This window comes from Porites lutea, chromosome 8 (assembly GCF_958299795.1).
Source record: "Porites lutea chromosome 8, jaPorLute2.1, whole genome shotgun sequence".
NCBI classification, from domain to species: Eukaryota; Metazoa; Cnidaria; class Anthozoa; order Scleractinia; family Poritidae; genus Porites; species Porites lutea.
In genome coordinates, this window is record NC_133208.1 from 30,471,595 (window position 1) to 30,483,980 (window position 12,386).

Here is a 12,386-nt window from a genome sequence, read left to right on the forward strand (position 1 = left end):
GATTCTGAGAAACTGTACCAAGAAAAAGTAGAGGCAGAGGCTAAGGTAACTAAAAGAAATTCCATGGAAAATGGGAGCAATATACAGTCACTTTGGAGAAAAAGAAAAAAAATTCTGGAGAACGTTAATTTTCTGGTCACTTGACATCTTGACAAATGTTCTACAGAAGTTTTATTCTCAGCTAGTCAAAAATGCTAAAAACTGTAAGAATCATGCATGGTGAAAGGATACAAAATTGAAGGTTTTAGTAGTCCTATGACACAATTTTTATTAGTCTTACTCTTTCTTATTGTATTTTCTTTGTTTAAGTTTTTGGTCAAAATAAAGTTTGTCAGATTATTGCTATTGTGCAGCTTTGTATGGAGTGCGACCTGTTTTTGTTCTGCTCCAATATTTTATTTGCTTGGAGTGATAGCTAACTTTTCCAAATGTGATTCAAACAATTGATGACCTTTCAAATTGGCAGGTGGACGCACTGCAGTTAAAATTGCTGGAAAAAGACAAGCAGTTATCAAGCTTAGAATGGCAGCTGGTAGATGCAGAGGCAACAATTGCCTCTCTACAGGCAGAAAGAGACCGTCTGGCTCTAGAACTAGACTGTGCAGTTGGGAAAGAACAGGATGACCTCCATGCGCTAGGTGCGGTTGGTGATACGTCCAGTAATGACCCGCTTGAACATCTTGAATATGGCTTGGTTGAGTCTGGTTATGTTGATGACATGCCTGTAAGGCGAGTCCGTAAGCAGCCTCGGCGGCATCTTAGTGACTTAACCTCACGTGGCAGTTCGCATGTTGAGGACTTTGGCGCCGTGTTCATTGGTAATTCCAGTTTTTCAGACTATGATGTTCCACACTTAGCAGAAAAAGAGTATAATGGATTGGGTGGCTTGAAGCGAGCTAATAACTTCAGTGATATAAATAACCTTGATGAGCATGAGGTTTTTGACAGAAGGGCAAGTGAGTCTGCCTTGAACAGTGTTGGCAAGTGGGAAAGTTTTGACGAACCTGATGGAGACCTTTCACAGTCTAGTAAGAACAAATGTGGTGGAGATATTGAAGGCATAGCTAGAAAAGTAAATAATAGAAGAGATCAGGACATGTGGACTTTTACTCCAGACAGCATCATCAATGTGTCAACAGGTACATGTAGGTACCTTATAATAACTGACAAAAATAAAATATTATTTTAAGCAGTGAAATAGTTCAAAGGGAAAAAAGATTGTAAAGAAGATTTTACTTTTATTTTTGGAAGGTATTTAACCCATTTCTAAAAGATTGTTGTGGGATGGTGTGTGGACAAACTGAGGGAGTGTTATGGAGTGCTTAATGTAACCATGACAACCGAGTAGCAACCACCAGGCACCATCACACTGAGAACCTCAGCAGAGAGTTTCGTAGATACTTAATTACCAAGACTTATCCTCAGGGAGGGAGGGATTGGGAAACAAAATGGCTTGAACAACTGCACATGACAGCAATGTGAGCAAAATTAAAAAATTACTGTCACCTCCCAATTGCCCTAGGTCTACCATGCATACAAGATGGCTGGCATGCACTGTCTCATCTTTTACCTTACCTAAATAATTTTGTGTTTAGCCACATTTGAAAACATACTACTATTATGAAACCTCACAATAACACTGCTGCAGCCCAGTAGTTATTTAACTCAAGTAGTTTTTAAATTTCACTGCGGCAAAACCTACATAATACATGGAACCCAATGTCAGTCTCCGTTAAGTTAAAAATAATACAGCTTTCAGCTGACTAGCTTGAAGATCCTAATTGAAGATAGAAAGAAAATGTTTCAATTTACTGATGCTTTTGACGTGTTTGCCTAACAGAGAGTGTCTGCTTGATGTGGAGGTTCAAATGAATGTACTTTCAATTGCTAGTCTAGGAGTTGAAGACTGTCGCAAGTGAAGTTCTTTCATAGGCTACGCCATTGTACTAAGTGTTTTTTAATGACATGAGCAAAGTTTCCAGGTGTGAGACATACAGCTGTACATTGTACTTGAATCTCATCTATAATTATAAGTTATCAGTTTTTTTGTTGTCTGGTATAACTTTTAAATTATATCTCTTTCTAGGGGAGGAATTGTCTAGTGTGCCTCCTTCACCAAATGATGTTCGAAAGCTTTCAAAGGACTCTTCTATAAAGGGAGCTGAAAATACTGCAAACAATGAGGATTACTTAGAACAGAATGGAGTGCGCATTCCCAGTGAATCACCATCAGCAGAGGGGGCAAGCAGTAATATTCACATAAATAATGATTCTACAAGCAATTCCACTAAAAGCAGACCTGATTCTAGAAGGTCATCCAGTGTTCTGGTTACTCAAGACAGTTCACCACTTAAAACAACTAGAAGAACAGCTAGTGATGCCAGCACGAACAAGAAACTTCAAGAATATCATAAATGGAAAGTGGCAGGATGCAAGGGAGATCCACCAGCCAAGCTTAAAATATCTCCGTAAGTTCTCTTTATGCTTAGGGGATTTGTGGTTTGGAAAATGAATCGGAGAAAAATGACAATAATGGGGTGAAAAAATATAAAGAAAATCTAAAAAATAATGTAATGGAAAATTTGGAACTTCCAAAATAATAGAACAGGTCAAGACAAAAATTAGTAATAGTAATAATAATAATGATGATGATGATGATAATGATGGTGATGATGATGATGATGATGATAATGGTGATGATAATAATAGCGGTTATAACAATGATAATGATAAAAATAACAATGGCAATAATGATTACCATAACGATAACAAACAGCGAGGATTCTGAGAGAAGGTGCTTGATTTCTAAATTTCCTGGAGAGTCCCCAAGTGATCCTTGGTCATTTGTCATGACTTGCTTCCTTGGAATATATGTCGGCATGCAAACAGCCAGAGCTGAGAGCAATAACAGTGATAATGAATATTGAAAAAACAAAAATTAACTGAAATAAAAAATTAATTACAACATACATATACCTTGTTTATTTTAGTAAGCGCTGTCCTTGATGAAGTGCCACCCTCGAATAAGTGCTGCATTCAGAAAAAAAGTTAATAAGCACTGCAACCAAATAAGCATCGCAGCCTTGATATAATCAAAATCAAAAGATGTTTATTCTGTTACGGAAAATATTAATGCTGTAGTGAATACAATTTTTTGTCGCCTCCAATTAATCTCAACTAAACACTGCCCTTGAATAAGTGCCGCATTCAAAGCGTGAAAAGCTTAATAAGTGCCGTGGTGCTTTTTTGAGTAAATAGGGTAGTTGTGTACATGATACCACTATTTTTGTTTCTTTATGTGCACAAGATATCATTTCTTTTTACTGAGTTCAGACTTCATGATAATATTGACTAACCAGAGACAGACAGTCAATGTTTTTTTTTTTTTGATTTTTCAGATGCTGATTGACAGAGAGAATGCCATTTAAAGTTGCTGGAAACTAATGGGACTCTCCTTTGTGCAATTCAAGGCCACTCGCTTTACCATAATGTTTGTGGCAGTTCACTTTTCGTATTACAGTAGTCTCTAATTTAAAGTTGATGCTACTGTTGGCATAATGAACAATTTCTCATTTCTGTATTTCTTTGGGTTTTTCCCTCTCTTTATCTCTCTGTTTTTTTTTTTTTTACAAAGCAGTTGTTTTTGGTCTCATTTGTTTAAATTTAATGTGAAAGAAAGGGTGGTGTATCAACTGTTTGGCTGTAATTCTAGAATTGATAATTAGGCTGGAGTGAAACCACATTTACCGTACACTATTATTACATTTTCTAAGATCGTACAAATATTGGCAGCGAACTGATGCCCTTTTTTTACTGCTCATTTTGTAATAAACAATTCCTGACATCATTTGCAAGAAGGTGCATGCATCTACATTCATCACTTTCACGTCAAGCTTAGCTCAGTGAAATTAAGAAATTCTTTTTCATTAACTTTGTTGCTTATTAAGTGAGTAAAGTATGTTTTGCCTGCATGTTTGTTTATTCTTGATAGTGTTTGTTTCCAGTTTAAATTGTTGTGCATTCAAGGTGAAATGTTAAAGTGTGTCATTGATAATTTTTATTTGTAGTTTTGTGTGAATGAAAACTTACATTATTTAATATTAAGGGTAAGGGTGAAGTGTAACAATTTATTATGGCATTGTTTGCCTTTTTGAAAACTATCTTGTCTGAGGTCTGGCAAGTACATGTAATGTGTTAAAATAAAATTGGTATTATCAAATATCAGGTAATTGATATAAATTCCAACAGAGTGTTTATATTACAGTTAGAGGTTGAATTTGTAACAGGAGATATAAACAACCAAGTAAAAGATGTCTTTCTGTCCGTCCCCCTTAATTCTTTCTTTTTCTTTTTCGCCCTTCAAAATGGCATTTTGTTTTTCAGTCATGCACGGCAGTGAATTTGGACAAGAAAGACAGAAAGTTAAAATTAACGTGTACATATTAAGAAATAGACGTATTATTTATTTATTATTTATTAATTTAATAGATTAAAACTGTAATTGTGTGCTAGAAAATTAAAAGTGCAACAAGTCATCAAGGAAAGCGTTTTTTGTTGAACTTATCCGAAACTACCGTACCCCCAATATTACTGTTGAGGGTTCTCTGACAAGGGTTTGCATATTCCGCAAACCGCCTTATCGTTTCTATCTTGGAATTTCCGAGAAGTCCCCTACTCTGTCTTTTTAAATCGTCTATCGCGCGGGTAGTTTTCCACGCAGCCGTTTTTGTCTCGACACGCAACGCTTCTTCCAAGAGAAGAGGAGTGTTGCGTGATGTGACATTAAGCTACACGCGGGTGACTTAATTTGCCCTTTAAGGGGAGGTAGTCATTAAAGGCTGGTTTAAGATCTTGTATAATCAATGTTTCTTTTATCTTGCCGATAGTGAATGTTCTTTTGAAAATGTACGTTGAACAACATACGAAACGTCAAGTTTTTATAAAAATGCGTAAGCTCACAATGTTTATGACCGCATGTGTTTCATCTCTGGCTCAAGTTCAAGTTTAGTTCGCCCTAAACAACGACCATAAAAACGAACTTGACTCACTCAGTTTCTAAACAGCATAATCATTTAACTTCAGAGATATTTGGCACTCGGTGTTCGGCAAAACAACCCTCCCGTGAGTCAAAGGGATTTTAAGGACTCATAAAATCATTGAAGAATGCAAATCACGGTAATTTTGCTCTTTGAGGCTGGGCTGCATAACAAGCGTTATCTTCTTTGCGTTTAAATTTAGGAGAGCAAAGGCAAGCGTGAAGCGAACGAGAGGCGCCAGACACGCGCGCCTTTGCTCTCCTGAAAAACGCAAAAAAATAACGCCTGTCGCGCAGGCTATTTGAAGTAAAAATCAGCACGCTTTAGCAGATTTATTACATACTTACAACAACTGTAAGTTTATTTATCGTCCAGCCAAAAAATCTAAGATCAGTTACAGCAAGGTTACTCATATCTACAGCAAAACAACCTTAAAGAATCTCAATATACCCATTTTATAAGTTCCAATTACTTTGCAAGAAAATACAATTGCAAGAAAATACAATTATTGAAGAACAACAAAAGCATGGTCTTAATAGTCTAAAAGGATGAAATGGATACAAATTACACAGAAAGCACAGCGCCACTACTGTATACTGTATACATGTGCACGGGTAAATAACAGCTGCAACAACAGAACAGGAAACAACTGTTGTTTCCAAAAATTTACACAACCAACTTCATCAAAATAATTCATGTTGTTGGTACATTGAAAGTTACTTCTTTGTTGGAGCAATGATGCCTTCCAGCTGGGTCTGAAAGAAAAAAGTAAGTTTATTGCGGGCGACATATGGATGTATGGGATTCACAGTGTTGATGGTACCTTAAGCTGTTGGTTGTTCTTCTTTAAGAACGTAATTTCCTCCGCATGTTTCTTCTCGTCTACTGCCCTTCTTTCAGCCTCACGTTTCTCAATAGCATCACACTTGGCTTTCAGTTCATTGACTTGCCTTTCAAGGTCTCTTTTGTCACCTTCAAGTTCTTGAATCTATGGGTAAATAGAATTATTTAGTTATTTGTTTATTATTTTAAGGGTTCATTGAATGTTATAGGCCACTTACAAAAATACCATAATATTCTTAAATGTTGCCGTTTGGTGAGTGCTTCATGTAAACTTTACTTTTGAATTTTAATTCAAAAAGTTAAAACTTTTGTGTACGATTTGCAAGTGATGTAATGCTTCAGTTTGTCCAAATAAATACTTGTTAAATACTTGAGCGTATTTCTGGAAATTGGCACTTGCATGCGCAGTTTGTGGAAATAAAATAATGAGAGCATCAAGTTTACAGCCAAAAGGTAATTTGAGAATATCATGGTATTTTCGAAGAGGCATTTATATATTTCACGTGCAACCAAAACTGACGGGCGCATTTTCATTGTAGTTTCAAACGGCATTGTTATTTGTAGTGTTAAAAAATTATGTAGTACTAGTTTAGCACTCTTTGACAAACCTTTCTTTCCATATCTGCTTTCCCTTGCTCTGCTTGAAGAGCTTTCCTCATGCCAAATGCAACACTGCAAGAAAATGAATAGTAAACGTGATCTACCAGCTCATTAAACCCCTTTAAAACCAACCACAGGAAACCCAAACAGAAATGTTTAACTACAGGTACACTGGTCCTGACTGCTTGGTTTGACAACACTTACATTAATGTAGTTAGAGTCAGTGTTCGGGGTCTAACTCAAAAACCTCATGGTATATTTAAGCCTTAGGCACTTAACACTTAAATTTTTTCCTATGTTATTATTATTATTTTAATTAAACCCAGGGTTGTCACTATACTAAGATTCAAGTTGCTGGGTAAATACAACAAGTAGGCGGGGAATCAAACAGCTAGGGATTTCGTTTGGTTCCATGTTTCTTCTATTTTCCAGTGAAAGTAGCTGGGAACTACATTCATAGTACCCGAGGGAAATCCCCAGTCCCCGCCTCTTGAATGACAGCCCTGTCAACCCTTCTAGTATTAAACAGCTGCTTTTTAGAAAATGAGAATTAATGTGAAATAACTCATATTGTGTTACATATCAACTTCCACTATTCACTACAGGTATTAACCCTTCTGTCCTAAATCACATTATGGAAAGATTATTATTGATTTTTGTCACTCTACTACTAAGATTTCAAGTTGCTGGGTAAATGAAACACGTATGTGGGGAATCAAACAGCTAGGGATTTCGTTTGGTTCCCCAGCCCCCACATCTTAATGACAGCCCCGTAAACCCTTCAGGTATTAAACAGCTACTTTTTAGAAAATGAGAAATGTGAAATAAGTCATAAGCTACATATCACCTTCCACTATTCACTACAGGTATTAACCCTTCTGTCCTTAATCACATTATGGAAAGATTTTTATTTTGTCACGCTACTGTAAATTTTAAATCTGTTGAAACGGTAAAGCTTTTGCAATTAGAACCAACTTCTTAGGATTAAAAAAAAAAGAAAGAGAGAAGGAATTGTTTTTTTATTTGCATTTTGTTCAACTTGCCACCATAAGGGATAAAAGCTTTATAAGTCTGCACCCACCTGCTCTCATACAAAGTCTGGTAAGCAGCAATGGTCATTCTTATCTCATCACGCACTCTGCAGCAAAAACAAAAAATTGATTACATTGACAGGTTACCGTCACTAAGGGCTGGAGCCTTACAATACTCCCAGCTACTAGGAACAGATACTTCCATGGGTTGAAACAAAAGGAAATTAGAACCAATAGAACTTCCCAGCTGTTCAAATTGAGTTATGATGGCATTGATGGCAAACATAATTGCTAAAAATCATCCTGACAAAAATTATAAATTAAATTTATTCAGATTGTATTATGTAATACCTAAATAATGGCAGGAACTACCTAAGAAACCACAGGACACCTAAAGATTAGTGTGCTGCTAACCTTGGGACTCACAGCAATCAACCAGATATCAGCCTGATATAAAGGCCAGCTTATAATTTATATTGAAAGATCACATCTCTTCTTATACATTATATTATATTCTATTCTAACTTGACACCGAAGAATCTTCAAACCAAAATATGTTGAACTTTAGTCGACAAAAAGGACTTCATTCAATTTTTCAGAACAGTGCAAAATTTAATATGCATAAAGTTAACATACCTCAGCAACAGAAGGCCACGCTCTGCACAGTTAATTGTCACCTGGCGAATCAGCTCATCTAAAATGGATAAAATACAAGACATGGTCTATTAAAGTACCTCTCTATGCATAGACTATACATGTCAATACTCTTAATAATAATATTATGAATTTAAGAGTTGCAGACATAGTAACTACAATCATGGACAAAAGTCTTGGGACACTTTTGTGTTTCTGGGGAGTTTTCCAATTCACACAGGTCCAACCCCTCCCCTCACCCCACAAACAATGTTGGACGCATGTATCCAGAATTTTTTCCGCGTTTCAACTTTGTATAGGGTAGGGGGAGGGAGAACTGCAAAAAAATTTCGAAAATGATGCACTGTTTTAAGAGGGATCGAGAAATAACAGAAAAATAGGATATTGCAGTACTGTCCCAAGGACTTTTGTCCAGGATTGTAGCTTCTACTACAATTACTAAAAAAATTGCTTAGGGATAACTCCACAATTTTACTGCATATCCTTGCATACTTGATAGGTTCCTCAGTATCTAATACGGATTGTCAGCTCTAAAAAGGGGACACAAGGTTCTGTCCCTTAGGTGTCCATAATAATAAGAAAGCTTATACAGTACAATCATGTAGTTGGACACCATCCCATAGCAGACAGCTAGAGTTGAACCTGGCTATTCTTAAATAATTTTCTTTGACTGTGGAGTGACATTCATTCTAGTGATCTCCTATAGGCCATCATGCAGACACTTCGGTTCTTTTGCGGTGCCAGCCTTCAGTCTTATGATAGAAAGACTTGACTGTGACAAATTTGACACACTATAAAATAACATTTTTTACAGCGTAAAACAATTTTAAACATAAAAGCTCACCAAAGCATTGTGAGTAAAGCTCTCTCCTAACAGGACAGATTCCTGTTTCCCTTGCTTGTCGCTGTTGAAGACGCATGTCAAGTTGCTCCTAAATACAGTAAGTTTACACTGACATAAGCTGAAATTAAAATTATTTCATAATACCATGCAATATAATATTACTGAGGGAAAAAAAAAACAAGACAAAGTTTGGCAAAACTTTCTTGTTAAAGGTGCAATACCCAAATTGAGGTCAAAGTGTAAGTGTCAGAATTACAACAATAATATTGCATTACTTTAAAAGAGTTAAATTTCCAACGTCCTTCATGAATTTTATAAGAGTAAGAGTATGTGTATGTACCTGCAGATTGACAACATCTAATCTTGTGGCTGGAGTGCTAGACACCTGTTGTACCCATAACTGTCCATTTTCTGTCCACTCTCTGTCATAACATAGCAATAAAAAGTTACTAATAAGTATTTGGTGACATTGAAAGTACAACCTAATGAAAAGCCACGTGTGTAATTATGTTCACTACAAACTTTGCTTTGCTTGCCATGATTAAAGAGCTTGCTCACAGGCTACCAATGTACAGTGATTAGTCTTCATGCATAGCTTAGTTAAAGGAGAGTACCAAAATGTTCATGTGGAATCTGTTCATTTGAATCCTTTTGAAACCCCCCTCCCTCCCTGAACCATCCCTGAGAAAATACATTGCTGTTACAACTGCGTGAGGCATAATTATTTTCATTTACATTTCAATTTCTGCAGTTTCCATTATGTAAGTGTATTTATCCCCATATTCACATTCCCATTCTAGGTATTCAGATAAACTTAACAAAAGTTTATCCTTGAGTATCAATTGATTATTTGAACCAAGCTGATGCACTCAAGATATCATACTTATTTTAAAATTACTAGTCAGGCCCAACCTGGGTGGCAAAATAGCATTGAGTATCTCATCCGTCTGTTGATTTTTCTGTGCATCCATTGGTGGAAGTTTATTGGTTCGAGGTGGCTGAGGAACTGGTCCTGCTCCAGCATTTCCTGAACCCTGCTGTTGGCTAACTTTTAGGGAACGAGCCTACAGACAGAAAGAAAGTCTACTTCAACAATTTATTGAAGCTAACAAAGTTACATCTAAACCACATTTTGACATTATATCTTCACAATTTTTGTTGTATTTACCTTCATTAGCAAGTAAAAAACCGTGTGTAACCTTTCTTAAAAGCTTTAGGAGTAAAAATAACACTATTCTTTATTATATTCAGGACAGCAAAACTCGAAATTTCAAGCGGAACAACTTGGAAACAAACTGCTCAACATGCAAATGGTCAGCGTGACGACGCCATATTTGAAAGATATCAACTTACCCTTGGTGATTTCTTGTCTGTGTTCCTGCTTACAAGAACTGGATTGTCATATTTTACCAGCGAAGTATTCGGTGGAATCATTCTGTTTGTTTCCCCAAGTGAATATTTGCAGCTGACGGAGGAGAAGACGAAAAACTTGCGGCGAAAGTTCTGTTGCCTTGGAAATATTACATGAACGATGATCAACAAAGAAAACCTGGGAACTACTAGTTCCCACTCCTTCTCATTACATGCCGCGAGTTTTTAAACAGGAGCTCGGGGGCGGGGGTAGGGATGGGGAAGAGATGATCTGGGAATTCTTGGTGGAGATGTGCCGCCCGGTTCTCCAACTCCTGACCCCGTTTCAGACCAAAAATTGTCATTTTCCACACCCGTTTTCAGACCACTCTCCGGTTGTTCAAACGCTATCCAGCGGATAAATTACGTTCCGACATTACTATTCAGCGGATAAATATTAGGGGACGGATGTCCGAACTTTACGGGTTTGTTTACAACAAAGGTCGTCAAAAGTCACGTGAAAGTACACGTGAAATCTGACGTTCAGAAGAGGAATTGTTGGGTAGAGATTTATCCAGGGAGAAGCTTTAACCGCCTTTCGAACAACTGGGTCCCGACCTCTCAAATCCATACCCGTTTTCAGATCTGGCGCCAGTTGTTCGAAAGGTGGGGGATAGCGGGGTCCAGTTCCTGAAAGGCCGATTAGCGCTAATCCAGGATTAATATTTTGTTCCTTTTTGGTATTTTGCCTTCCTATGTATTGCTTAGGGTAACATTATGTGTCGTTACTGTATCTTGGAGCAAAGGCCCAACCGTATTTTGTAAGCTCAAGTTGCATGTTCGTAGACAAGAAAACCTTGCTTAAACTATGGCTTAACTCTAGGGTTAAACTTAACCATCGGATAGATCACTATCCACTGGATAGCGCAATTCGTTTCCCTGATACTTATCTGATGGATATCTGATGGATATCTGATTCATCCGATCAGAAAGCGCTATCCTTCTATTGACCGGGGCTAGGCCTTTAAGCAAAAATAACGCCATCAATGCAATACTTAGATTAAAACGCAAACAAAAACATTCTTCAAAAGCAGTCGAATTTGCATATTACTCTTTCTTTCTTATTTATTTGGAATTGAAACGATAAATACGCTCATACACTCCTGTAGTTCCCTCGAAAACCATACCCGATTCCAGGCTATACCAAAATGGGCAAAGTGCATACCCTGCGGCACATACCTAAGTAAATGGCTTATATAAGGGAGTACCCTCCCCCCCCGGGGAACAGGAGCCGAGCTCCTGATAAACAAACTTTTGGATTTGTTCCGCATTTATTTATTTATCTTCAAATTTATCAATTATTTATTATTTATTCATTTATTTCTCAGTAATCAGAGGATCGTTGCGTAATAAGCTTGCAAAACCATCTTTGTAGGAGACCGGAGGAGGTGATAATCGCCTATGGGGGTTGAATCCTGGGTTGAATGCAGGCGCTCTCTCGCCTACTCCTCCATCGTTTTCTCGCTTAGCCTCTTTCTTGACAAAACACGAACAAAAAACGCGGAAAAAACCCGCCGACTACGCAGGATTAAGCCGTTTCAATAAATAATTCTGCTATGTAAGTCCCTTATTATCCTCACTATAATGGCGAGTAGGTTTACAAACTTTGTACAACCGGGCCTTACTACCAATTCGTCTTTTATATGTTTCTCAACCCTTACCCTCCCCCTGGGATGAAATTACTCCTTTCTTTGGTCGCGCCGAAATTCAAACCTAATGGGAGGGAAGTTTTACCTTGATTTTCGCCCTTACAAGGCTCGTCACCTGAACATCCGACCAGAGATGATTATATACTAGAAAAATAACTATTGTTCTCGAACAGTTCTTCAATTTTTTTTTTTACAAACGATTTGGTAAACCTTTGGTGTTATGGTTTTTGCATATGAGCAATTTTCTCGACATTTGGATCTCAGCCATATGATAACGCAAGCTAACGCATATATCTCAACGTTTAACTCTCGTCTTGAA

The 12,386-nt window shown here is 37.2% G+C and overlaps 2 protein-coding genes across 3 annotated transcripts in view; one reads left to right on the plus strand and one right to left on the minus strand.

Moving 5' to 3' along the window:
* The window catches only part of LOC140945902 (uncharacterized), an 11,896-nt gene extending 7,352 nt beyond the window's left edge, over window positions 1-4,544 (plus strand). For both annotated transcript variants that reach the window (XM_073394968.1, XM_073394967.1), the window contains exons 3-6: window positions 1-45; window positions 467-1,139; window positions 2,087-2,468; window positions 3,399-4,544. The exon at window positions 1-45 is cut by the window's left edge and continues 35 nt beyond it. In XM_073394968.1, coding sequence (XP_073251069.1) covers window positions 1-45; window positions 467-1,139; window positions 2,087-2,468; window positions 3,399-3,405 — 1,107 coding nt within the window. In that variant the 3' untranslated portion in view covers window positions 3,406-4,544. The remainder of the gene's footprint in view (window positions 46-466; window positions 1,140-2,086; window positions 2,469-3,398) is intronic.
* Window positions 4,545-5,364: 820 nt separating this feature from the next.
* Window positions 5,365-10,536, minus strand: LOC140945920 (33 kDa inner dynein arm light chain, axonemal-like). Its single transcript, XM_073394985.1, has 9 exons — window positions 10,362-10,536; window positions 9,921-10,072; window positions 9,349-9,430; window positions 9,009-9,096; window positions 8,147-8,204; window positions 7,561-7,617; window positions 6,488-6,551; window positions 5,860-6,024; window positions 5,365-5,791 (listed from the first exon to the last, which is right to left on the minus strand). The coding sequence occupies exons 1-9, from the start codon at window positions 10,440-10,442 to the stop codon at window positions 5,753-5,755; spliced, it is 786 nt and encodes a 261-aa protein (XP_073251086.1). The 5' UTR covers window positions 10,443-10,536; the 3' UTR covers window positions 5,365-5,752.
* Between the last annotated feature and the right edge of the window lie 1,850 nt (window positions 10,537-12,386).